The sequence below is a fragment of the Aphelocoma coerulescens genome, chromosome 6, assembly GCF_041296385.1.
Source record: "Aphelocoma coerulescens isolate FSJ_1873_10779 chromosome 6, UR_Acoe_1.0, whole genome shotgun sequence".
Classification (NCBI taxonomy): Eukaryota; Metazoa; Chordata; class Aves; order Passeriformes; family Corvidae; genus Aphelocoma; species Aphelocoma coerulescens.
Window position 1 is genome coordinate 5,456,691 of NC_091020.1, and position 23,645 is coordinate 5,480,335.

General features: G+C 39.5%; 1 protein-coding gene across 13 annotated transcripts in view; it reads left to right on the top strand.

The window, feature by feature from the left end:
- CTNNA3 (catenin alpha 3) overlaps positions 1 to 23,645 on the top strand; it is a 438,881-nt gene that overhangs the window by 287,752 nt on the left and 127,484 nt on the right. For all 13 annotated transcript variants that reach the window (XM_069019044.1, XM_069019041.1, XM_069019045.1 and 10 more), the window contains one exon: positions 17,139 to 17,295. In XM_069019044.1, the coding sequence (XP_068875145.1) occupies positions 17,139 to 17,295 (157 nt within the window). The remainder of the gene's footprint in view (positions 1 to 17,138; positions 17,296 to 23,645) is intronic.

A 23,645-nucleotide genomic window follows, 5' to 3' on the forward strand; every position in this document is an offset into this window, starting at 1 on the left:
GCTGTTTTGCTAATACCCATTTTGGGTTTGTTACCCTTGTGCTTCAGTTCAGTGGTGTGTTTGGAGAAGACTGTGGTTGCTCTAATAGTCCTCTGGAATACCTGGTAGATGGTAAACCTGTCAACAGAGAGACGGAAAATTTATCTCTGGTTTCCCACATTTAGGGTAGCAGATGAGAATCTGGCTTCCCTATCTAAATTCTTCATAGGTTTTTACATTTTTATGGTCTAATGAGCTTTCAAATCCTGAGCTGCCACTTTTGAGAAGAATGACCTTGAGCCTAAAACTGGAACAGTTGTGTCAATGTGAAGATCAGAGGTGGGTGGTTTTAAGGCAACAGCTAAGGTGACCTTCAGCATGTCAGAGGGCTCTGCCTAGAGCCAGCCTTTTCATTAGCATAAAGATCCCTTGAGAATTTTAAGGAGCAGGGGGTTTGGGATATTTTAGAATAACTGTATCTGAAACAGTGAACTTTAGGCTCACTTCCTTTGTAAGGGAGCTCTCACTGGAGCTTGCTGCTAGTTACTGGAGTGGTACAGGGTGATTACTGGAACCTCATGAAAGGAAGGAAAATGCAGCAAAAACACAGAAATGTTCATGGTTTAGCTTACTCTTTAGATGGTGATAAAAAAAATGTTTGAAACTCATTTGATCCCATGGAATATTTTACCAGATATTTTAAAGAAGATGTGTAAGCACTGGTATAAGGAGAACCTTGGATCTTAATATTTTGGTGAGCTCTGTTTTTCTCTGAAGTATTGAGAGATAGAAACCATCTGGTTACAAACTGAGGTGAGAAGCAATTCTATGTAACATGTAACTAATGAAAAGTGCATAACACGTGGCACGTTTGTGAAGGATTCAGCTGTAATTTTGAATGCCATTTTTTCTTGCTGCTTAGAACTTAATATGTTTTTAATATTGGCTGGTATATGGTAAACCACTAAATACAGAACATGGTTTTTTGGCTACAGAAGTTTTGTAAATAGATCACTGTGGTAGTTCAGGTAATGTGGAGGGAGGTATTGGGGTAACCAAGATGCTGAGCTGATCGGTGGGAATATATTCATACACATCATATTTCCAGGCCATTGAAATACTGATCTGACAGCTGTCTTGAACATTTTGTATTCGGCTTGTCCAGCATAATTCATCTGTTTCTTCAATGCCAACATGACAGTCTGGAACTGACTGCTGTATTTTGGTATTATAGAGCTGTTTCTCTATTGACACCTGTGTACCTGTGGTGGTGAGAAGGGCAAAAACCACCAAGCCTTGCAAGAAACCAGCCCCTGCAGCCTTCCTTTCTTCCAATTTTAATAATTTCAGTACTGTTGTAGTGAGGCTTTCTTTCCTATCTTGCTAGCAGACAGTATTAAGCCCGTCAAGTGTCTTTCAGGATGATGTGAAACGGTCTGTGTTTATCAGCAAATTTAGAAATACCACAGAACCAAGAGTTGAAGGATTGAGGAGTCTTTTGGAGAGTGTGTGTGTCTGCAGAAGGGATCCAGGCAAAGCATCTCCATTCCAGTCCAGTAGCCACTTGCATTCTCTGCTCATAAAGTACAGTGATTACCACCAGTTCAGTGTAAAGTGTCATGGAAGCCTTCAGCAGCCCAACAGTGACAGCACCGTGCCCCATGCGCACAAAAATCCAACTTGAGAAGCTCTACTCTCCAAGCAGGGCTTGTGTATTCTCTGCTTGCTTTCTTAGAAAATGATCATAACTTTGTTATGCTTCATAAGTTTTGCTTAAGCTTTAATGTGAATGCCCTATAATTTTTTTTCTCAAAATTAAACACTGTATTTGTGTTTTTCTGTTAAGAAAATGAATGGAGGAATTTAGCTCTTCCTTTGAGCTATGTGTTGATTTACACTTAAATTGTCTGGCCCTTTTTTGTTGATACAGATAAATGGATATTATTTCCTTCCGTGTAATTTTTTAGAAAGTAGGTACTAGCAAACATGAAAATTCTTGTTCACAAAAATGAGACTTGATAGCTAATCAGTGGGCAGGATCTTTTCATGTGTTGCATTTTTCAGGTATTAGAGCTTAAGTATGTATTTTATGATGGTGTAGATTTTTGAAGCTAGCAATTCACATTTCCTATGTATTTACTCTTTCATGAGAGAAAATCAATCATCCATTTTGTTATTTGCTTTGGCACATTAAATAGTGGGGGACACTGAAGAAGATTTTTTTATTAACCTCATAAAAACTCTTCACGAATATCACTTTAATAACCACAGTTTCATCTTCTTGGTTGAACCATCTGTATGGCATCTCCTTTTATCTGTATTAATATAGTTTCCTTCAAATACAGGGCAGAAGTAATGGGGGAGAACATGGTAAATCAGTGAGTTCTCTACCATCTGCTTTAAAAGACAGAAAACAGATGTTAGTATCCAACAGTATCAGACTTCTTGGGTATCATCTCTAGCCTTTCAGTGGAGAGTTTAATTAAGAGTATATATTGTGCCTTAGTAATATTAGTTCTAAAGCAAAAGGAAAGTTACTCTGGTGAAGTTGTTCATGTAGGTTTTCACCATGTTGCAAAGTTCACACACAGTGCTGCTGAAGATAATGAAGATTTTGTCATTAACCTTAGTATCTGTGGTAGACTTCTTGAGCAGTCCTGTGTTTAGTTCCTTCTCATACATCCTGGTTTCACAACCAGTTTGGTCTGGCTTAAAGCATCAGCTGCTGGAGACTTTCCTCTGTCCCTGCTCCCAAGCTCTCATTTCTGCCCCTTCTCTCATGAGTAGCAGTCACATAGCTGCTCAGCAGTCTGGGTCAGGAAACTGCTGTGAATCCACCTGGGAAGCAGGAAGGTTAAGTTTTAGTTCAGGTCAGCTGCCCAGTGTAGTTTGCTGTGTGGATGCCTCAACAGGCTTGCCTGGCTCAAGGGAAGGAGTGAGGGCAGTCTAGAGGAGGAGCAGTTGCTGCTTTTGGGGGCACTGCAGACTTCATTGACTGATGCCAGCTTGACCTGGCAGTGACACAGCTTTGGTGAGAGAAGGCAATGTCCAGTATTAGAGAGCTGTTGTTACTGGCTACCAGGAGACACTGCGTGGAAAAAGTTGTTAGTGTAGTCCTCAGCTGTCCCGACAACGTGTGACCCTGTTTGGATGGATGTGGCTCTGTACCATCAGAGCAGTGCAGTGTTCATGTGAAGGGCAATCTGCGCTAAAGGGGCATGTACAAAGCCAGCTTGTCTGGCTATATGGCAAGGACTGAAAATGGTACAAGGAAAAAATCTTTCTTATATCCTCTAGTATAATGGATTGACACTAGTATTTGTAGGATGTTATCTTGCTCCATTTATGGAAATTGAGGTTTGTTATTTTAAAAAACCTTGTAGCAAGCTTATTTGGATTCTATGAATCCTAAAGCTGTGAAACACCAAAACCTATTGGAAGGTACAGTACTTTATGCTTCTGTACAAATAGACTTAGATTGCTTTGGCTTGAACTTCTCCAACAAACAGTTTGAAGGGGAGAAATAAAACCCCCACTGTTACTCTTAGGTTCCCCTGAAAGTCTCATGCTGACTGTGACTGCTTGGCTCTTTTATGATAGTACTCGGAGAGAGAATAATTAACTACAAAATGCCTTGAAGTCTTCAGTCTTAACTTTCATCCTCTGGTATCTGTTGTGTTAGAATAGAATCCTCAATAAATTCTCACTTTGTAATATTAAACAAAAATGCAAACCCTGAGTAGCCTCAGCTTCTGTAACAATACAGAAGCTGTCCTGTTTTATCCTCTTCTTGCCTCACCTGCAGTCAGTGGACATAAGACATGAGACTGATTGAGTTTTTTAAAGTTGCTGGAGGGCATTTGTGATAGATTCATATTGCACCAAAGTGCTATGAATGTTTTATAAACCATTTATTTTTCCCTTTGCCTTTAAAATTTGAAAGGATTTTTCCTGGAAAGATACTTCTTTTTTATCTCTTCAACTTCATCCTTTTTTTCTGAATTTGTAAGTTATTTTGAGATGTTACATTTTTTTTTAGTGACGGTCCTACAGCTAAATGCCAGGAAGGGAATAATGGCAATAAAGTATCATTATTAGAGACTTTTTGTGGTAAAAAACCTACTGAGTCTGGGGAGGAGGGTAGTAAAGCTTAGAGTAGTACAAGACAGCAAAATAATACCCCGTTAAGAGATGGAGGTTGACATGGTTTTTGGAAGAGAGGGGTGGACAGTAGTAAAGAGCTGAGAATGTAAATAGCTGTAGCATGCAGTAACAGAGAGGTGTAAATAGCACAGGTTGACAGGGACTCATTGCTGTTGTTGAAGCAAGGAGCTAAAATCATTGATCCACGGATCCATCTAGCTTGGCTTTCTTCTGTGGCATTGTGCATCTCTGTTACCAGCTTTACACCTCACCTGGAGATGTCTTCCAGCTGGAACACTGGCAGTGTGATGGGGATCCTTGTGGCTGCTCAGCACTCTGCACTCACCTGGTGTTGGGTTTGCGTGCTAGCCCAAAGAGAGCCCGGAGGTCTAGCCACAGACCGACTGCATTACGGCAGGCACACACACAAAGAAGCAGGCACACGGGGTGTGCTCCTCACCCGAGGGAACTTCCCCTTGAACTGAATGTGAGCGCACGCAGGCAGAGGTGAAGAAGTATAAAAAGAGGGGACTCTCCGTATGGATTCCACGCTGAGATTTATTCAGGTGAAGGGACAGGGACGAAGAGCCAAATTTTTGACAGGGTCCAGAGATTTTATATTGGGGATAGGGAAGGCAGGGAAAGGGATTACAGCTAATGGGATATTTGACAGGAGGTGGGGTTGAGGGTAAAGGGAACCAATGGGAGCCGTACATAGGAGGGACTTAGGGAAGAAACCAATGGAATGTTGAGTACGACAGAGCCTTCTAGAACTATTACATATTAACTAAGGGAAATGAATATTAAAAAAATTTATACCTAAAACAGGGAGGGGAAAACATGAACCAGTCATATAAAAGTATGCAAATAACTGAAGAGAGAGATTGTGGGTTCTCACCCTAACTACAGTGGGTGGCTGAACCTCAGGGCCTGAGCGTCACAGATTGGTGGTGTTGTATTTAGGGGTCAGGGTGGCTGCAGTTGCTTGCACCGCTGCGACCTGGGGCTGTAGGTGAGGAACAGATGGAAGCACTTAGTTTGGCAAGCACTTAGGGACGTGGATGAGGTACACGTGAGTTTGCTGTAGCTGCGCAGTTGATAGGACGGGCTGTATGGTCCACGTTCTTGTGTGTGCCTCTGTGTCCCATGAGCTGCAGCTAAGGAACAAGCTTTTTGGAGATTTGTACTACCTTCTGCGTGAGCTTGGAAAGCAAAGGCACAACAATTTCTTTTTATTCCCTTCATGCTTACCTTTCCCTTTGTGCAGGGTCAGACTTCAGTGATTTGGGGAAATTCTGGCACAGCTCTGAGGGAGGATATTAAAGGAATCATCTGGATACGGTCCTGAGCAGCTGGCTCTGGGTGACCCTGCTTGGGCAGGACCAGACTGACCTCCAGCAGTCCCTTCCAGCCCCTGCCATTCCATCAATCTGTGGAGTATCTGACCTGGAGAGGGGTGAAAGGGCAAATGTTACTGATGTTGGCTGATTCAGGTCTCTGAGCTTCCAGGATTTTAAGAAGAGCTTTTAAATGGTTTTATAGCAATAGCATCAAATTCAAGGCAATGGATGACTACCCTTCATGTGTTTTCATGATTTCTTTGTGCAAACTACAATGCTATAGTGTCATTAAATGTGGCAAAGAGGTGACATGATCTGCAGGGGGTTTTTCTGTGTTACATTTTGCATTCATATTGCAAAAATATCTGGCAGTTTGACTGCCTGCTTTACTAAATTCCTAATTAAAAGTGATTAGGAAATGTGTCATAGCAGCTTTAAAAATTATAGTAAAAGTAGCCAAGTACAGCAGCAGTTTGTTTCCTTCCTGTATCTCTTATATGGCTGTGCATTATTGTTGACATGGAGGCAGAGTCTGATTTACGATTCTGAGTTAGAAAAGCTTTCCTTTACATCATAAAGCTGTTGCTGCTATTGCAAACAGTAATTCCAGGTGTTTTTTACCAAGCTTCTTTTCCCACCAGTATATCTTTACTTGGTGAATTGATGAGAATTAAATTTCAGTTTTCAGATAAGGTCATGCCATTATCTGTGTCATGGGATTGTAGTGCTTTCAAAACTATTCTTAGGATTTTGTAGGCTACACAGACAACTTGATGTGTACTTGTAGATCATTTGGGGTTTGTTAAGAGCTCCATGAAAACCTCAGTGGTGTCGGTTTTCATGTTTTGTTTCCTAAATGTACTGGTATTGGCACCCTAGCAGAAAAAGATGTGGACAATATGTTTAGCTAGGATGCCATAACCTTATTCTGAATTTTTGTTGTAATCGCTAGATTTTGCTTAGCAGGCTGTAGCTTCCTGAGAGCTCAGCGAGGTTGCTTAGGGCAATGTGACTCGGTTGCATCACGTGGTCCATTTCGGACATCCTGCGATCTTGCTCCATCCCGCTATCAGCATTACAACCAGTGATGGCAGAGGAGGTGAGAAGAGTCTCTCATAGGGGTTTGAGAGGACTTTAGTCACATCTTGTCCCCGTGATCCCTAGAGGCAGAGAGACCTTGTGGTCTGGGCGTTAGGGGGGCTTTGTCAGGGGCTCAGGGGCAGTCCCTGGGTGGTGTTGGGGTACAGGAACCAATAAAGAGAGCCTGAGAGAGTGGCCAAGGCTAAGGGCAGGGGAGAGCAGGAGGGGGAACATGGCATCACAAAAGCAGTGGGTTAACAGACTACCACAAATTTTAACTGTCTCTTTCAGTAACTTCCTCGAATATTGAACTGTTATCCTGTGTAGCTTCTGACACCCAAGAATGGAAATGAGACCTGGCTAACAGGGTGGTAGTTGTTGTCCTGGACAAGAGCATTTGCTCTAATTGACCGGACAGTAAGAGGATGTACTGTAGAGAGTGTTCTGACCACATGACTATAATAAGAACGTCAGAACAAGCCCACATGACTTTGTGTGTAAAACCAGTGATGGAGCCCTCTTTTCCTGGGGTTGGCTGGATGTGTGCCTGAAGATGGGAATTCCTTGTTCTCCTTTGCTTGCATGAATAGCTTCAAGTGTGGTGCTCAATTGCTGGCTGGGGTTAAACCACAAGTACTGAGTGTTCCTACTTAACCCAAGCAGGCTCTTTCCCTTGCTGGTCATGCTGTAAGTGATGACAAACATATCACCTGAAGTGTTCTGGCACTAATCCTGCTAGAGGAAGAATCTGGTCTGTGTGGGCTGTTGGCTTATTTGTCTGTTCACAGTTGTGTTGTGTTGAACTGGGAGAGAGGAGCAGCCCAGGAAGATTGGGGTGTTTGTAGGCTGCAGCAAAGAAAGCCTTAGCCAAGGTCCTTGGAGCCTGCAGTGAGGGGCCAGGAGAATGGAGTGAGGCCTTGGGAGGACAGGAGAGACCTCCAGGACCAGAAAGGGCATGATAATGTTTGCTGCAGCTTACATCTTTGACTATGGCAGAAAGAGATGAAAAATTGGAGCTTGTCTGACTGTGTGAGTGACATGGAATATCCTTGAGGGTGCCAGTGAATCCCACTTTTTCACCAGATTATTTCTACCTGTTCTTTCCACAGGCACATTATGGATTTTCAACCTCCATGTCCCTGTCTCTGTGTAACTCTCCTTAAAGCTTTCTGCTCTGTCTATTCAGTAACTTGGTTTTTTTGTGAGGTAGAAAGCTTGCTGTTGGCTTCAGCTCTTCATTTCTTCAGCTCCAACCATACCGTAGCTCATAGATGTTACAGGAAATTTAGGGCCATTTAGATAATTAACTAAAGAAGAGTTTTGTTTGTAATGGTGATGGTTTTGCTAGAAATCCCAAGAGGGAATGAGGAACTAAATAATACCAATTTAGTAGGTTGTTTGTGTTTTCTTGTTGCTGTTTTGTTTGGGATTTTGCATAACATACTTTTAAGATACACATGAAGCAATAGTTGTGTCATACATGTTGAGGCTTTACTGATGTCCTTCCCCCCCAGTTTATAAATGTAATCCATATGTGTGTTCATCTTACCAAATATTCGAGGACTGTAACTGTAGTGTAGTTACACTGCAATTGTTCTAGTTCCAGTACAGTTTTATTTCATCGCTCTGAAGTTTGGTAAATGGATGAATAGTCCACAAGGACCTTTCTGTTTATATGCATTACGTTATAAATTGGACTAAAGATTTACTTGAATATGAAATCCAGTAAGCAGAAGGTTAATGACATAAGCTTCAGTTTTATGTTGTAATTTTAGTATGCAGCTAATTTGATTGATAATTATGGGTGTTGTATTTAGACACGGGGGCTTTCTATGTTGAACACCTTTTGAGATCAAGTCCTTAGACTGTGTAAGTCCCTGGAGAGTTTTCTTTATGCCTGCATCCTCTGGGAAGCTGTACCGTAGCTGTGGGAGTGTGATGTGTGCTGCATGGCTTATCCCAGTTTGATCAGCAAACCCAGCTATCCCCAGTGGGAAGAAGCTTTATCCCAATGTAGTTGGTACTATTGGTGTGCTGTGATGGAGCATTTACACAGCCTAAGAAAAGGTTTACATCTCTAAAAAGCTTTGCTGCATGAAGAGGCTTGGAATACAAAGGTAAATATGTTTATAGTGAACTGTAGGTAGCTGAGCTCCAGTTCCAGATAGAGCACTGTTGAAGATATGACTTCCACTGTGTTTTGTTTTGTTATTTTATACTCAAAACCATTGTAAGCAGAACTCAATGGCTTTTTTTTATTTCTTCTTGCATGTATTGGTAAATCTTAAGGATTATTTTAGCCTTCCATTTTAAGAATATGCTTATCTTGAAATCAAAATTTTATTTGAGAATGCATTGCTCAAGGCTCGATAAACTTGGGTGAAGTGTTCTGTTTTCTGAGAAGAATCTCATTGTCCCCCATATAAACAAACTCTGGCTACAAAGGAAGTAATTGTTAAGTTAGAACATTCAAACTGCAGCTAAAATTATTTAATGTATTTGCCCAGTGCTATGATTTGCGGGGTCCTATGTGAGATCCTGGATAATGGGTGTATAGCTATACAAAAAATACAGTTTGAGGAACAGTGGTTTTTGGTTGAGTCAAAAAAATGCACTTTCAGTTCTTGAAATAAACTAGGAGATTTGTGCAATCCACCCCCATACTTTTGAATATCCTGTCCAAAACCTTTTGTGGGTCACTTACAGATACTGTTTCCAGCAAGGCAGAAACAGAATTGTTTATTTGTTCTCTGTACTTGAGTTTCAGTAGTGCAAAATAGAGAAAGTGAAAGTAACAAAAATTATGATTCCATGCACATCCACAACACCTGCAATCCAACCTGCAAAAAAAGCCCAATATATTTTGGGTTCTGCTGTCTGCTTCACTTGTCAGGTCAGGTGAGTAAGTTCTGGAAGGAAAGAGCTGTTGGATGGATTTAAGAATCAGTCTTTTTAAGTGTTCGGCCTATTCTGTTGTCTGTCTCCAAATACTAAATAGACTATCCACCTAAATGTAAATATTGAATATTTATCTGTGTTTTCAGTTCTTTTGTGCTTTTGTGACATTTTAAACTAAAATAATGGGAATGCATGTTCTGTAGAAGGATAGAAGGGTTACAAATGCATTCAGAAATGTGCATGTAGTCCCTATAGAAAACTAAAACACAGACGTGTACAGGGGTAGGAGGAGCTTTAGAGGACTCTGTGTGTGTGTGTGTGTTTGGTTTTGTTCCTGAAAAGTGCATTGTGCCTCTCAACAGGGCTGGGCTATGTTGGAAGGTATGCTTTTGAGTGAAATGACACAATTTGTTTTAATAAAATACAAAAAACTTATCCAGTGTAATAATAACATTTCTGTGTATCACTGGCAGCCACTGCTCTGGCACCAGGAGATAAAGCCATGCAGAATTTTGTTTAATTTCTTGCTTGGTGTGTATCAGATCAATAATGTTTGTACAATTGCTGGCTTGCCCCCTTGCCCACAGTTCTGTTTGTTCTTGAGGGATTGCTTTACCTGTATGCTCTTAATTTAGTTGCAAGTTCCTTGGCTGTTAGCTTCTAATGATCATGTAGAAGTTAAATCTTCCCTTAATTGTTGTCATCAAGAAGGCCTTTGCTATATTTGAAGGTGAGGTAATATAACTCTTTGTTCACAGTTTGGTTTTTTTTTTTTGGAGCTTCGAGTTGCCTCGTAATCTCAGCACAAGTAAACCCATGTATAACTTACCAAACTTATTACCAAACATAGTCAATTACATTCATTGTTAAATGAAGTGCCTTGAGTGAGATCCCTCCTTCCTGCTTTAAATTGTGGGAAAGGAGAAAGAAACAGAATCTTACTCAGTTCTTTAAGTACTAGCTCTGCCAAAATAGGAGTTGCAAATAAGACTTTGAAATTTCAGTCTTGTACCATAATTTGTCTTAACTGTTTTCACCACTGCATTTAGTATTTTAGGGATTGCTGAGTTCTTATATTGCATCATTGTTTCTCGTTGGATTTTTGAATCTCTGTCTGAAGCAATAGATGTGCTAATCTTGAACATAATATGAAGCTTTATGGTCATGTACCACCTGTACACTTACCTCCTCATAAATATCACTACTAGATAATGCTGCTGAGATAGCATTTTCCAGGATATTGTGAGGAGAGGAGTGGGCTTTGGATGGAAATTCTCCTATGATCAGAAATGGATGAAAGTTTCTTGTGGAGGTGCAATCTTGCTTTGTCTTGATATGTCACTTTTGATATAATGATTAAACAATCTCCCTTTACTCTGCTTCCACTTTCAGCTGTTTTCAGTGGGGGCTAGATTTCACCTTTTGAATTTACAAAACAATTAAAGTTGGTTTTATTAACGAATACAGCCAGGAATTTATTTACTCTTGCAATGCACTTAGCCCTTGTGTAGAATGTGTCTGTATTGACTAGAGCTGTTATCAACATGACCTCACTTTTATTTATTTATATTGACTGAAATGCATTTTATGATTAAGTATGTTGTATACAAGATACTGAGCTTTCAAAGCTTTTAAATCGTTTTAGGTTCTTCATATCTGTGTTACAGTAATTACTTTATAGGTCAGATGCCAAAGCAACAGTGTCACATATCCTTGCACCTTTTTACCATTATAGTGGGGTTTTTTTGCTTCCAAGTTTGTTTTTTGAGTTAGTAGTAAATAGATACACTTTTTTGCAGAGCTGGGTATATCTGGATATTTAAGCTCTCCCACTGTGTTAAGAGAAATACAAGGCACAGCTTGACAGAAATAAGTTCCCCACAATTTTGTGTTAAAATAACAATAATAGCAGACTGCCAGCATGTTTCTGTGGTTTTTTTAGCAGGACCCTTGTGTCCTAGTAGTGACCTAGGAAATCCTGTAATGATGTTGTTGCATTCTGTTTACATTTCTATTACCTTTCTTAGGTTACCCTGGGGAAGCGAGTCACTCTTGCCCCAGATGGAATTGATGTCAGTATTTATCATACAATGATTCTGTAACTGCATTTCAGAACAAGAGTAGTTCAGGTTGGAAGGGACCTTAGAATGTCTACAGCCTTTTGCTCACAGCTGTTTGTTTCAATGCTCAAACTGAACTCTGACCTTTCTCTAAACTTTGACCAATCAAGTGTTGAAAACCGTAATTTTAAAAAATTTGTTCTTAAAGGTGCAAACCCTGCACAAACTCTTTGGGTGACTTGTTCCACAGCTTGACTGGTATTGGTGTGAAATTGCTCTTGTGTGCATCTGTGCTGTGTCTCATCAGCTCTTCCCTCAGTGTCTGACTGCTGTCAGAATACCTTTCCACCATGCATAGCTGTGAAGAGCCTGTCTCTGCCATTTTGGTAATCTCCTATGTGTTGAAGGGCTATCTTAGGGCCCTCTGAAGTCACCTTTTCCCCAGGCTGAAAAAGCTCAATTCTCTCTCCCTTCTTGCAGAGTAAGAGCTCTAGGCCATACCTGTCTTGGTGGCCTTCTGCTGAACGTGCCTTGAGGAGATTGACAGCTGGACTGTCAGTCTCCCAGAATCAGACTCAATCTTTCTACCTTTCTCAACTATGGATTATGACTAGTGTAGCTTTTATGTCCACCTCAACATCAGCTACAGTGCCTTACTGTTGTATCAGAGGGCCCAAAACTGGACATGTGGACACAGTTTTCTAGGTGTGATACAGCAAGTGTCACCTCTTATTCTGCTCAGCCATGGCCATGCCCTTTGAGCCTGCTGTGCTGTCAGCTTTCATTGGGGAATGCTGCTGACACAGGGCAGGGTGTCAGGTCCTTTTCCAGCAGAGCTGCCCCCCAGCCAGCCACTTCCCAGACTGTGTCATGATGAGTAAGTTACTCCACCCCAGCTGCAAGACTGGTATTTAGACGTTCAGGTGATCATTTTTGAAAGAAGGAAGAAAAACCTCAGGTTCTCTTCCATCAAAACCGTCTGGACATGAGTTTTCTTCCTTACAGTCCCAAGCAGTGCAATTTCTTTTATGATGTAGCAGGAGGTGTTTAGTTTACTAACAGCTCAGAAAAAACCCACCTTCTAAAAGCTCAGAAACCAGTTTTCTGTGTTTTGTTGTGTTATCCATGCACATACCTCGATAACTTTGTTCAGGTATGCTAAGAAACTGGTCACATTACATGACTTAATTGGGATCAGTATAAGATGCGTGGGATAGTGTTGATTTTTAAACAAAGACATGAATTCTGATCTTGAGAAATTACACTCAAATGACACACTGATGTACTGTTCACCTTGAATGCAACCATTCTGTTTTACTTCTTTTAGCAATAAAATATGGAGCTACAAAGTTTTACCTTCCTGTAGCAAAACTCTGGCCAAGTTCTAAATGGTGTTGTCCTGGGGTGAGTTCTTTCAGTTTTGCTGTAGTAGCTTACACTAGGGCGGAACTGACCCTTCTGTTCCTGGAGGTAAATTTCCTGAGCATATTTGAGAAATATTTGACTGAACTTGGCTCTGCTGTTACTGTGTCAAGTTGGTGTATTTGCCCACCTAATTTTGTTGGAAATTAATCTGCTGGATGTGTAAATGAATATAAGGCTGGTTGGCCAGCTTCTGTTCATCTGAAAAGAAAGATAATCACCAAACAAAACTCAAGCTATTAATTAAGATAGGTTTCTTGTTTTGGTTAGAGGGGCTAACAGTTTTTGGTATTCAGAATATCCTTATATTTAATTTCTAAGAAATTTCTAGTTTTCTTCTGCTGTAGTCACTGCCATAACAGACCTTTGCCATTGCTTCTTTCCTTGTTTTTTTTAATTGAAAGCCTGTAAAATTATTCTCTTGTAATGTTAATCCCACCCTGCATATGCAGTTTTTACTCTTGGGTTGTCTCCTTTGCCTGACCTTGGGCTGGATGATTCATCCTCCTCTAAAGGGACCATCTCACTGAACACTGCTTCCCTGCCTCGTATGACAGGATGCATGTCTGTTGTCTCCAAGCTGTTACTTCTGCAATAAAGGAGTACCTGTGCCACAGTCTTAAGTGTCCAGGTGTGGGCTTGTGGGCCTGTTGTGGTCTTGGTGTTTCATTTTTCTGTCCCCCACATGCCCTGTTTTAGCCCAGTATGCACAGGAATAGGTCCCTGAAAGCTGCACGTCCTGTGCACGCTTCAGATTTCATTTTCACTTGCCTGTATTTTTATGTCACAACCAGCTGTTCAGAAGTTAGGCAGAAGGTTGGATCATCTTATTATTGTCATCATTTTGCCCTGTCCTCAAGCTTCTCTCAACTTGTGTAATCAAGGCTCTGTTAAAGACTAGTTTTCATTTGATGGAATGTATAGAGTATGATGTATTTGATGAAGACATATGGATATTACTGCTGCGCAGTTAATAATAGCAGATGCTGTCCTCGTCTAAGTTCTGCTCACAAGTCCAAGGATTTATTTGAAAACTGCCAATTTAGCTCCAAGTGAAATGCCCCAGCAGTGAGCAGGAGTAGTAGCAGCTTTCTGGTAACCTGAACTGCGAGATTTGTGTGCAGAAATACAAATGGGGAAAAAGTAATAATGGAATTTGAACAGCCTAATATGCTGTAATAAAGTAGAAGAAGGCTATATTTAATTAGCCAGTAACAAATGTTAACCTTGTTTTAGATCAGGAAGCAGTGATGAAACAGAGACTTCTGATGAGTTTTGCTCTCATTGTTTCTTGAGGCCAATTCAGATGATAAATCTACACCGTAGAATTATAGAGTGAGGTAGAAAAGCTAGTAAACTTCATGTAGGCTAAGAAAGTGGTGGTTTCAACTTGGTTGCTTGTTGGTGGGACTGAGTGTGTCCTGATAGGAAATTTTCTTTTCCTTTTTTGATTTTTTTTTTTTCTTCTTTTTACAGAAGAAGAGGGTTTTAAGTCTCCATTTTACTTATGTGATAATGTATGTCTTCAAGTTTCTTAGAGTACGCAATCTGAACCATGCATTCTGTGGATTGTGGCTTTGGGGCAGTTCCAGATAGAACAAAGCTCACAGTAGATCTGTGCTCAAACCTCAGCAGCCTTGCTTGGCTCATAAGTCTCGTACTTTGACTTGGTTTTCTGGCAGGACAAAGACATGTGATCTATCGTGTGCTCTGCAACTTAGATATGACAGGATTTTTTTTTCCTTACTATCAATGTGAATTGTTCTGTGGTATGTTTTTCTGTGAGTTGTTTCCATGCTTGGGGAAGCCATGTTTATCCAAAGTGGAATTAAGTCTTTTCTTAGTAGGCCATTAAGCATTAGAGCAATTTGCCAGGGGAACCATAAGGAACAGTGTCACCTTTAATAATTAATTCAGGATTAGCTGCCTTTGTGTGGTATGGAACTGATTTTACTTGTAGCTCTAAATTTCCTGAGGGAAGCCTAAGGTAAATGCTCTGGTTTGTGTTATTGGGGTGGTTAGAGGTGATGGTTTGCAGCCCTTGTGCAGCCTCAGCCCATCAGATGTGCCAGTGCAGTCTCTGTGCTGTTAGAGAAGGGTGCCTGCCTGCCTGGGCTGTAGTTACTGCAGGCTTTGGGACTTTATTTCCAGAAATATCTGGAGTCACCAGGATTTCTAAATGCACCCATCTGATAAAGTTGGCTACATTCTGTAACAGTTTTAGTGATCTTCCCAAGCACTTCACCTCTTTATTGCATTTGGTGAGACAAAAGTTGGTTCTTCTTATCTTTGGCAAGATAACAGATGCTGGTTCTGATACTGAAACAACTTTTTGCACAGTCTCATTGTTACTTTTGGCAGAGCCAACATGGTAGCTGCCAAAACAAAGAAGAAAATGCAGTAAGAAAAAGACATTATTGTATTCAACCAGAAACAGTTTGACTTTCAGTTAATATCCAATTAGAGGCTTAAACAGAAAAGTGAGAAATTACCTGTTCCGTATTTCAGTCTTGATGGACACATTTTAAAACCTAAACTAGTTTGTATGATGAATCAAAACAGGGCCAATGTGACCTAAGAATTATTGAGGTGAAATTTTGAGCCCCTGGCTTAGAAAATTGATCCTGTGAAATTGGATTAAGCGTGATAGGAATGAAAACAGTTAAAGCCTCAACTCCTGCAAATTTCTTACTTTTAAAAGTGTTGGGGAAGCTGTTGTAGAGCCAAACAGAAATGGGCTTTTATATTTTGTGCTGCATCTGGGAAGTTAATGTATCTTGGGTATTGCTATTGAAATAGAGAAACTGGAGGTGATACTGTATGTGCAACTGTACAGGGATTGGCACTGGACTGACTTTTTGGATGTGCTATGCATCTTAACAAAATGTATGATTTGGACAGAGATATATGTGCTGATTGCTTGAAACCTGTTTTCCAACATTTTCAAATGTTTACAGTTAGAATTGGAAAAATTATTAATTACAATTTGTATCCCCACTTTTCTAAAAATGTCCCCCAGTACATAGGTGGGTGCCTGATGCCAGCCTTGATGCTTTTTGCTCCTGACAGTATTAGAGCTTCTGCTCTTTTCCTGTACTATAACAAATGTTAGCAAGTCAGGAGCCCAGCTGACCAAAATGGGGAAGGCAGAATTCTTGTCGTTACTGTACCAGCATATCTGGTTCTAATAAGGTACTTTGCAAAGTGTTTTTATGGCTCTTTCCAGGACCAATGTGCAATTTGAACGGCTTCCTTTTTCAGAAAGCAAAAGATAACTTGTAATATATTTTATTTGGGATGTGGGTTTGATTCTTCTTTTCCTGCTGCTTTTCCTATGCTTTTTAATTCTGTCCCATGCTCAGCAAATGTTGTTTTTATTCTTTGTTTTGTTTTACATGGTGTTTTGTTGTCTTAAAGTCATTCTCCCTTTGAAAAATAAGCAGTATTCAGAAGGGAGAAGAGGTTAGTGTTCAGCTTCTACCTGGTATATGTGTTAGTTTAATTTTAAAATATTTATGTATATAACATCAATAAACTTCCATATTAGGAAAAAAACTCTCTAGCTAATGGACTGAAGAGGTATCTATAGAAAGAATCACTTTGGGAGCTAGTGTTTGCATCTTCAGTTAGTCTTTTCTGAAAGAGATTAAATCTACCCTCTTCATGTGGGTATAATTTCTGGTTTTAGTCTGAACTGATCTAGCAGTATCAGTCTGCTGCTTTTATCTAGATGTATGTCCCATGCCTCTAATCCTAAAAGACATGCCTGTTGTCCTGGCAGCACCTCCTACTTTTACATGGTAGAGGTTGATATTCTCTCTTTCAGTGGAGATACTCCCTAATAAGCTCTTGATGTTAAAGAGCTAATACTCAGAACTGATGTTTGCTGTTCTGGTAAGTGTGTGCCTGAAGTGTACGTGAGTAAAAACCTCCTGGTATTTGATATCTTGCAAACTGGAAGAGTATGAGCTCTCCAACTAAAAATAAAATGTTGGGATTTTGCTGTCCTATTCCATCAGCTTCTTAATTTATGAAGCTAAAATGGAAGTTGGCCTAAGCAACATCTGACTGATATTTCTGCTTGAGAATGGAACCAAAAGCTGAGCAAAGCTTTTGTTTGGAGAACAGGAATGCTGCTTTGCTATGTTAAGTAAAACATAAGATTTGATTTCTGAAGAAATAATTATTTCGTTGGTTTTGTCTATTTTTGGTACAGGTTATTAATGCTGCTTTAGCTCTTGCTGCCAGACCCAAAAGTCAAGTTGTGAAAAACAACATGGAGATGTATAGGAGTACATGGGAAAATCACATCCGTATTCTTACTGAAGCTGTGGATGATATAACAAGTATTGATGATTTCCTTGCTGTATCAGGTATGATAGTTTTCAGAATCCAATTGTCCTTTTATATACTTTGAAAACTTTTTATCACCTTTCAATAGGAAACCAGTGAAAGGTAGGGCTGTAAAAGGATTTGTGAAACCATTGCTGCTGTTTAAAATGTCCCCGCTCAGTGGATGTTCTTGCTGTGCATGGTGTAGAGCTGGGCAGAAGTCACTGGGGCTGACCAGGTGGGTGTGACAGGGGTACACTTATCCATCCTCCCAGCCTCATTTACCTCCACAGTTTCAAATTCTCTCTGCAGCTGTGAGAAGTCTCCAAGGAAAGGAATTTGCATATCCCTGGGCATATACCTTAAATATGAGGTTCTTGTGAACCCTGTGTTCCAGTTGCTGTGGAATGCACATTAGAATTTCTGGAATTTTCAGTCACAGATATTTGTCACAAAAATGGACTTACAGATTTCTTTGGTGAAGAGGCCTTGGGTAATAAGCTGTTTTTACTGAAGCAGTGAGTGTCTTAAGCATTTAAAAGGAAGAAGGAAAACAGTTGTTTCACTTTTTTGCAGTTTAAAGATTCCAGTTCTGAAATAAGGTTCTACCCTCACTGATGAAAAGTATTCAACAAAAGCATTTCACTTGCACAGTGCCTGTTTTTTGTGTTGTTGCTGCTAACATATACCTTCATATGCATAGTTTAGAAATCTTTTTATTGGGAAGCACATGTAAATTTGTATAATTCTACTTTTTTGATTTCTCTTAAAGTAGCATAACATGGAAAGGAAGGAAAAATTTGTCTCATCTTTGTTAAATGCGGTTTAATTCCTATATATGGTCAGTGGGCCCTGTGCTTGCCCATTGCTCTCTGGGCATGTCCTTTGGGCTTAGTTCCATTCGTTAGAACTATTTGGTTTATGCAGCAGTAGGAAACATGAGTGGTTCTGCACATGTCAGTAGTTGGAAACCCTTGTAAGTGAAGTCAGAACTAAGTTCATATTCCCAAGTTATGTTTTGCTCATTAAACATGAGGGTAGACTCTTGCCTAAAAAGGGGCAGAGCTTGGGTATTCATTGCTCTAAAGCTTATTTGCTATCTTCAGAAATATTTGGGTATCTTCACTGTGGGGACTGGAAACTGCTGGAGTGGAGTCCCAGTAACTGAGTGGTGTTTTTTCCTTATGATCAGGATGTGGCTATTACAGTGCAAAAAGCATGAGCAGAGATGGCTGTTCAGGCCCTTTGTGGGTCTGCTGATGTGGGATGCGGACTTTTCCTCAGGGTCTGTAGGTCTCCTTGCTTTACAAGGTCAGCTGGTGTTCCTGGCAAGTGACTTAGGTCTGAGTGTAGAAGAACTTACTGCAAATTGTGCCTGGTTATTCATAGAGTTACTCTCCTGGTGTATCTCAGCATCTTAGTACAGTGAAGCGTAACCTGAGAATTATTTTCTCCCTGTGTAAGTCAGCCTTTAGTGGAAGTGTTTTATGAACCTGCCTCTTGCTTATAGTGCAAATCTTTCCTGTTTCTGAAATTTCCTGAAATTTATGCAAGTATAGCTAAAGCTGTTACTAAAGAGATTAAACAAGTCAATTGCTAATGAATAAAATACATGAATCTCTTTAAAACTCAGGAGATCTCATAGTAGGTTAAAAAATCTTCAGTCAAATTCATTGAGCTAAATGTTTATTTTTATCTATACAGCTATGATTCATTGAAAGGGCACAGTTCAGATTTTTTTTTTTTTCAAAATTTCTTGGACTTGAAGAATAAAATTAAGCATTCCAATAATAATTGTGTAAATCTATCATCAGCTCATTTCAGAGAAGACTCCTAGCTTTTTTGTTTATTTTACATTCCTTGGTTGAACACAGTTGAATGATCGACAAAATTTCACAGTAAGTAAAAGCAGAAACTAGTTCAGGTAGCACTGATGTGTAGGCCTGCCTGTCATGAGGTCCAGAAAAGGTAAATATTCCTATATTTGCTTTAAACTGTGCATAGAACATCTTCTGTAAGCTTTGGTAGAACCCTTTGGCACATATTAATTTAATTTGTTTAAACTTCAAGTGTCATGCTTGTTCTTAAGTGGTCTGTTGAGAAGGTATTTCTCTGTGGCAATGTCACTTATTTTGCTTTGGGAAGGTTTTTTTATTACTAGCTCATGTACAAAGAAGTAATTATTAGGAGTAATTGTAAGGAACACTGCAAGCCGTTCTTGGTCTGCTCCACAGAATATTAGCACCGTTACTGTGTTCTGAGGGATTAAAACATTCATATATTGCTCTGTCTGAATAGAAAAGTTAGAAGTGTAATAGAAGATGGTATCTACCTTTTTTTGGAAATTACTCAGTAATTGGGAAGGATATTCCCAATTACAAGGAAAGGAATTCCAGAGCTGATATTTAATGGCTCAGTTTCTTCTACAGAAAATAGTATTGTACATCACATGGCAACATGGGCACAGGGGGTGAAAAATACCTTTTTAAATAACATATTTGTTTCAAAATGGATTCTGTGCTGTGTTGGTGCATCACTCTTCACTTGTGAGTTGGATTGGATGAATTTGCAGGTGGTGAGGGAAATGATTAGTCCTGGAGTGTCACGATTGCATTCAAAGTTACAGGACACTGTTAGGAAATACAGTAAGCACACCTTCCCTAGTGGTTCTGGTGATTCAAAACTCTGCATCGTACAAAAGAATGGCCTACTTCAAAGTTTATTTTAAATTTCTTCTCTGACTGATTGATAAGTCAGATGTTTCTGACAATCCTGCCTGTCTCACTGGCACTCAGGGAAGGAGAATTGTGAGCATTTGGAAGGTTGGTTTTTGTGGTGTTTTTTTGTTGTTTTTCTTTTTTTTTTAATTTTAAAATTTTTTTATTGGTTGTTTTTTTAGTTGGGTTTTTTGTTGTTGTTGTTGTTTGTTGGGTTTTTTTAAAATTCTTATGAATGACATTTAATAATAAAATGCTATTGTTTTTGTAAGTGTATTGGTCTTTTCAGATTCATGGATCTTCTTGAAATAGTATTTTTTTTGTTTCAGTTGTGTTTTGTTCTTGCAATTTATATGTGATACTGTTTTTCAAAGGAAAATAACACTACATAGCAAAAAAAAAGATATGAAATCAGGTCTCTACAAGTGAAAAAGAGGTCTGATTGCAAATAGTTGAAGTGAAGGTCTGTTCCTTATAAAGTAAAGTAAGAGTTAATGACTCATGTAAAAAAAAAGTCATTGTAATTATGAAACATTATAAATGATGATACTGTTGTTCATAGATTTGTTACACCTTGTAGGAACAGAGAATCAGTCTCAGCCTATGGGTTTTGGATAGTTAATTTATGCAAGGAAGAATGGGTATGAATCTTTACAACTCAGTGACATTAAGTTTAAAAATTACTGTCATCCATTTATCATGATGATATGAAGTCTACCAATTCATAAATTAAAATGTGCTTGTTGCATTTGATGCATGAATTTCTGGGAAACCGGTTTTGTTATGCTTGTAATTGCATTCATGTTGATAAATCCTAAGTTTTATCTTCAACTCTGCTCTTGTAAACTGACTCTTTAGTGTCTCCTCCCTTATACAATTAGCCTGGAAACAGAGTTTGAGGCTTGTTTGCTAATGTTGATTCTTCTGAGTTATTTTAGTACTCTTTTATTCAAAATTGCCTTAATAAACCTAGTGGGTATGGATGGAAAATCTGAAGTGCCAGTATTTCCTTCCTTTGTATGTACATTTTCTGCTCCTGATGATGGTGTGTAATTGCAATGACAGGTTAATTGCAATTATTAAGTATTTTAATTTTATCATGTATTAGAAAACCAGCAAGAAAAGACTTGGGTCTTTTAGTCCCAGAGTTAGCTCAACTTTTTCAAGGACCATATAGGTAAGAAAAGCATCAGAAGTGTGTTTATATATACAAAATTCTCAGAACCTATGATCTTGATCTTGTTTTTCCCTTCTGTTGTCTTCTTGAAGAGCATGCATGACAGACTCCTGTGCTACTTCTGTGTCCTTCTCTTAATGTCTTTGCCCAAACTATGATTATTTCAGCAGTTGGGCCTTCCCTTCAGCCTCCCCTATGCTGTCTTGAGTTTTGCTCTGACATATTTATATCATAATGCTTAAATCCCTGTAACAGTAGCTCCTCTTTTGCCGAAATGGAAGTGCCTCGTTTTCATAAAAACATTTCCTTGTTCATCTCTTTTCTTGTTCCTCCTCATGCATGAATAAATCTCTCTCTTCTTCAAGTACTGCCTGCAAATGACACAGAGCCTTTCCTGTTGTGTGAAATGAAGTCTGTGTTCTCTGCCCTTTTATATACCTTCTTAAAGTACAATTTGTCTAAAGTGTATTTTGTTCCTTGTAATTGCATCAGCACTTTTAATTGAATTAATTTTTTTAAGGTAAATACATTTCAAATAATGGGTAATAAGTCACTAGACACTGAGAGAGTTTTGCTGGTGTCCAGTTTGTTGTTTCCCTACCATGTCGGTGTTTTCAGCGACAAACGGGACGGGGAGCCTGGTCAGGTGCTCCAGGAGCCTTTTATTATTTTACTCTGTTATCAGTCTCATATCCAGAGTTGAGACAGAGTTGGTACAGAGCTCATACCGTCAAGGGCATCCAAAGACCTTTTGGTTACAGAGCATTTTTAAAAGCTTCTTAGCCAATTAGTGTGCTTCTAAAAGTTACAGGCAGCTGTCTCAACCAATCCCCAAGCAGCTCACATACTTCTGCTATGCACAGTGCTTGCTTTTTATGCCTTGACATAACAATGCACAGTATTCCATTATTAAGCTTATACTTATCTATCTTGCTAAGCATATTTTTTTGCAACTTCAAAATCTATCTAGGCCAAACCTAGAAACTCTAACCATTGTTTTTAATGTCCTTGCTTCCTGTATAACTGTATCTTCTTCTATCTTTTCACAGCCAGAGCTAAATCCTAACTTCTTTTCTGCCTTATTTTCTGAAACCTGCTTTTATTTCATAGACCTGAAATCTTTTCCACCTTTTGTGTTTTTCCACACTACCAGAAGTTCTGTTTGCTGCTCTTTACCTAATGAAGTCATAGTGAGTGCAGTGTATTACATGTCTGTCTTGGGTAAGGATTTGTGTAATTCCCTCAAGCAGTTTCCACTGCTAAATTGATAATGGGAAATGTGGGCACAGGCAAATCAATCTGCAGTAGAATCTGGAGAATCTGCTGCTTTCAGTACTATGAACAGAAAAATATTTTATAATGTATACACAGGTGCCATGCAGTTCAGCTGCTTCCAGAAACTGGCCTGAGGCATCTTAAATACATGAAGACTTCAGAGACTGCTGAGGAAGTTCTGTGATGGGATTAAGGATCATGCAAGATAACTTGAGTAGGCAACAGGGAATAATATTTTAGTTGAAGAATTGGGACCAATCAGTGACTCCTGACAAGAGCAAGAAAAGCCATAGTTCACCTTCCTATAGTACTCTTGTTCCAGGGTGATGGGCAGACCTTCAGAGCAGATCCAGAGAAACCTTGCACATTTCTCCCACCAAATGAAGTCCCAATACAAATGTGGAGTATGCAAGGAATTCCCAAAAAGTCTGAAATCACACAAACTAAAAATTTGTTTCTAGTCTTGTAATCCTTCCCTTGGAATCTAAAAATGAAGTTTTTCCAGGCATGGTGGGAAACAGTATGATGTCACAGTGTTAGAACAGAAGTTGCCTTTTAATGGAAACCTGTGCCATCAGAAACTACTTTTAATTCATGGAAAGCAGCAGCAGATCAGATATTACAGTAAAGCTGTTGGAGAAAATTCTTTTTGTGGGTGTGTACTAGTTTGAAAACAAACCAGTGGGAGGCACCAAGTCAGAATAACAATTTAATGGAAATTAAAGAAAAGGGAAAAAAGTAAAAGAAAACACTGGTTCAAACCGACAGTGTCAAGATACAACCTGAGTCCCTGTTTGGCAGGGTGGTGGTAGCAGTCTGGTAGAATGGTGGCTGCAGCCCTCTGAAGCAGTGATCCTATAGAAAAAGGGCCTGCTCTTCCTCAGAAAGTCCAGTGGTGGCTGTGTAGCTCCTGTCCTCTGGAAATCCAGTGGAAAGGGTGTCTCTGGTGTTCAGAATCTCAGATTATATCCACGATGGGATGCTTGGTTCCTCCCTCTGGGTGGAGCATCTCACAATGGGGTAATGAGTCATGAGGCCAAGTGTTGATTAGGCTCATTAACAGAAGATAGTCTGGAGGGAGTTATCTCTGAGTCATGTGGCAGGACAATGATGGGCCGTTAACAGAAAGATAACAGGCTTTAAGGGTTATTTTTGGGTTTTGTTGAATCCTCTGGAAGAGCTATATGAGATGGACTTTTGTGTCTTAACTCTATTCCTGTGT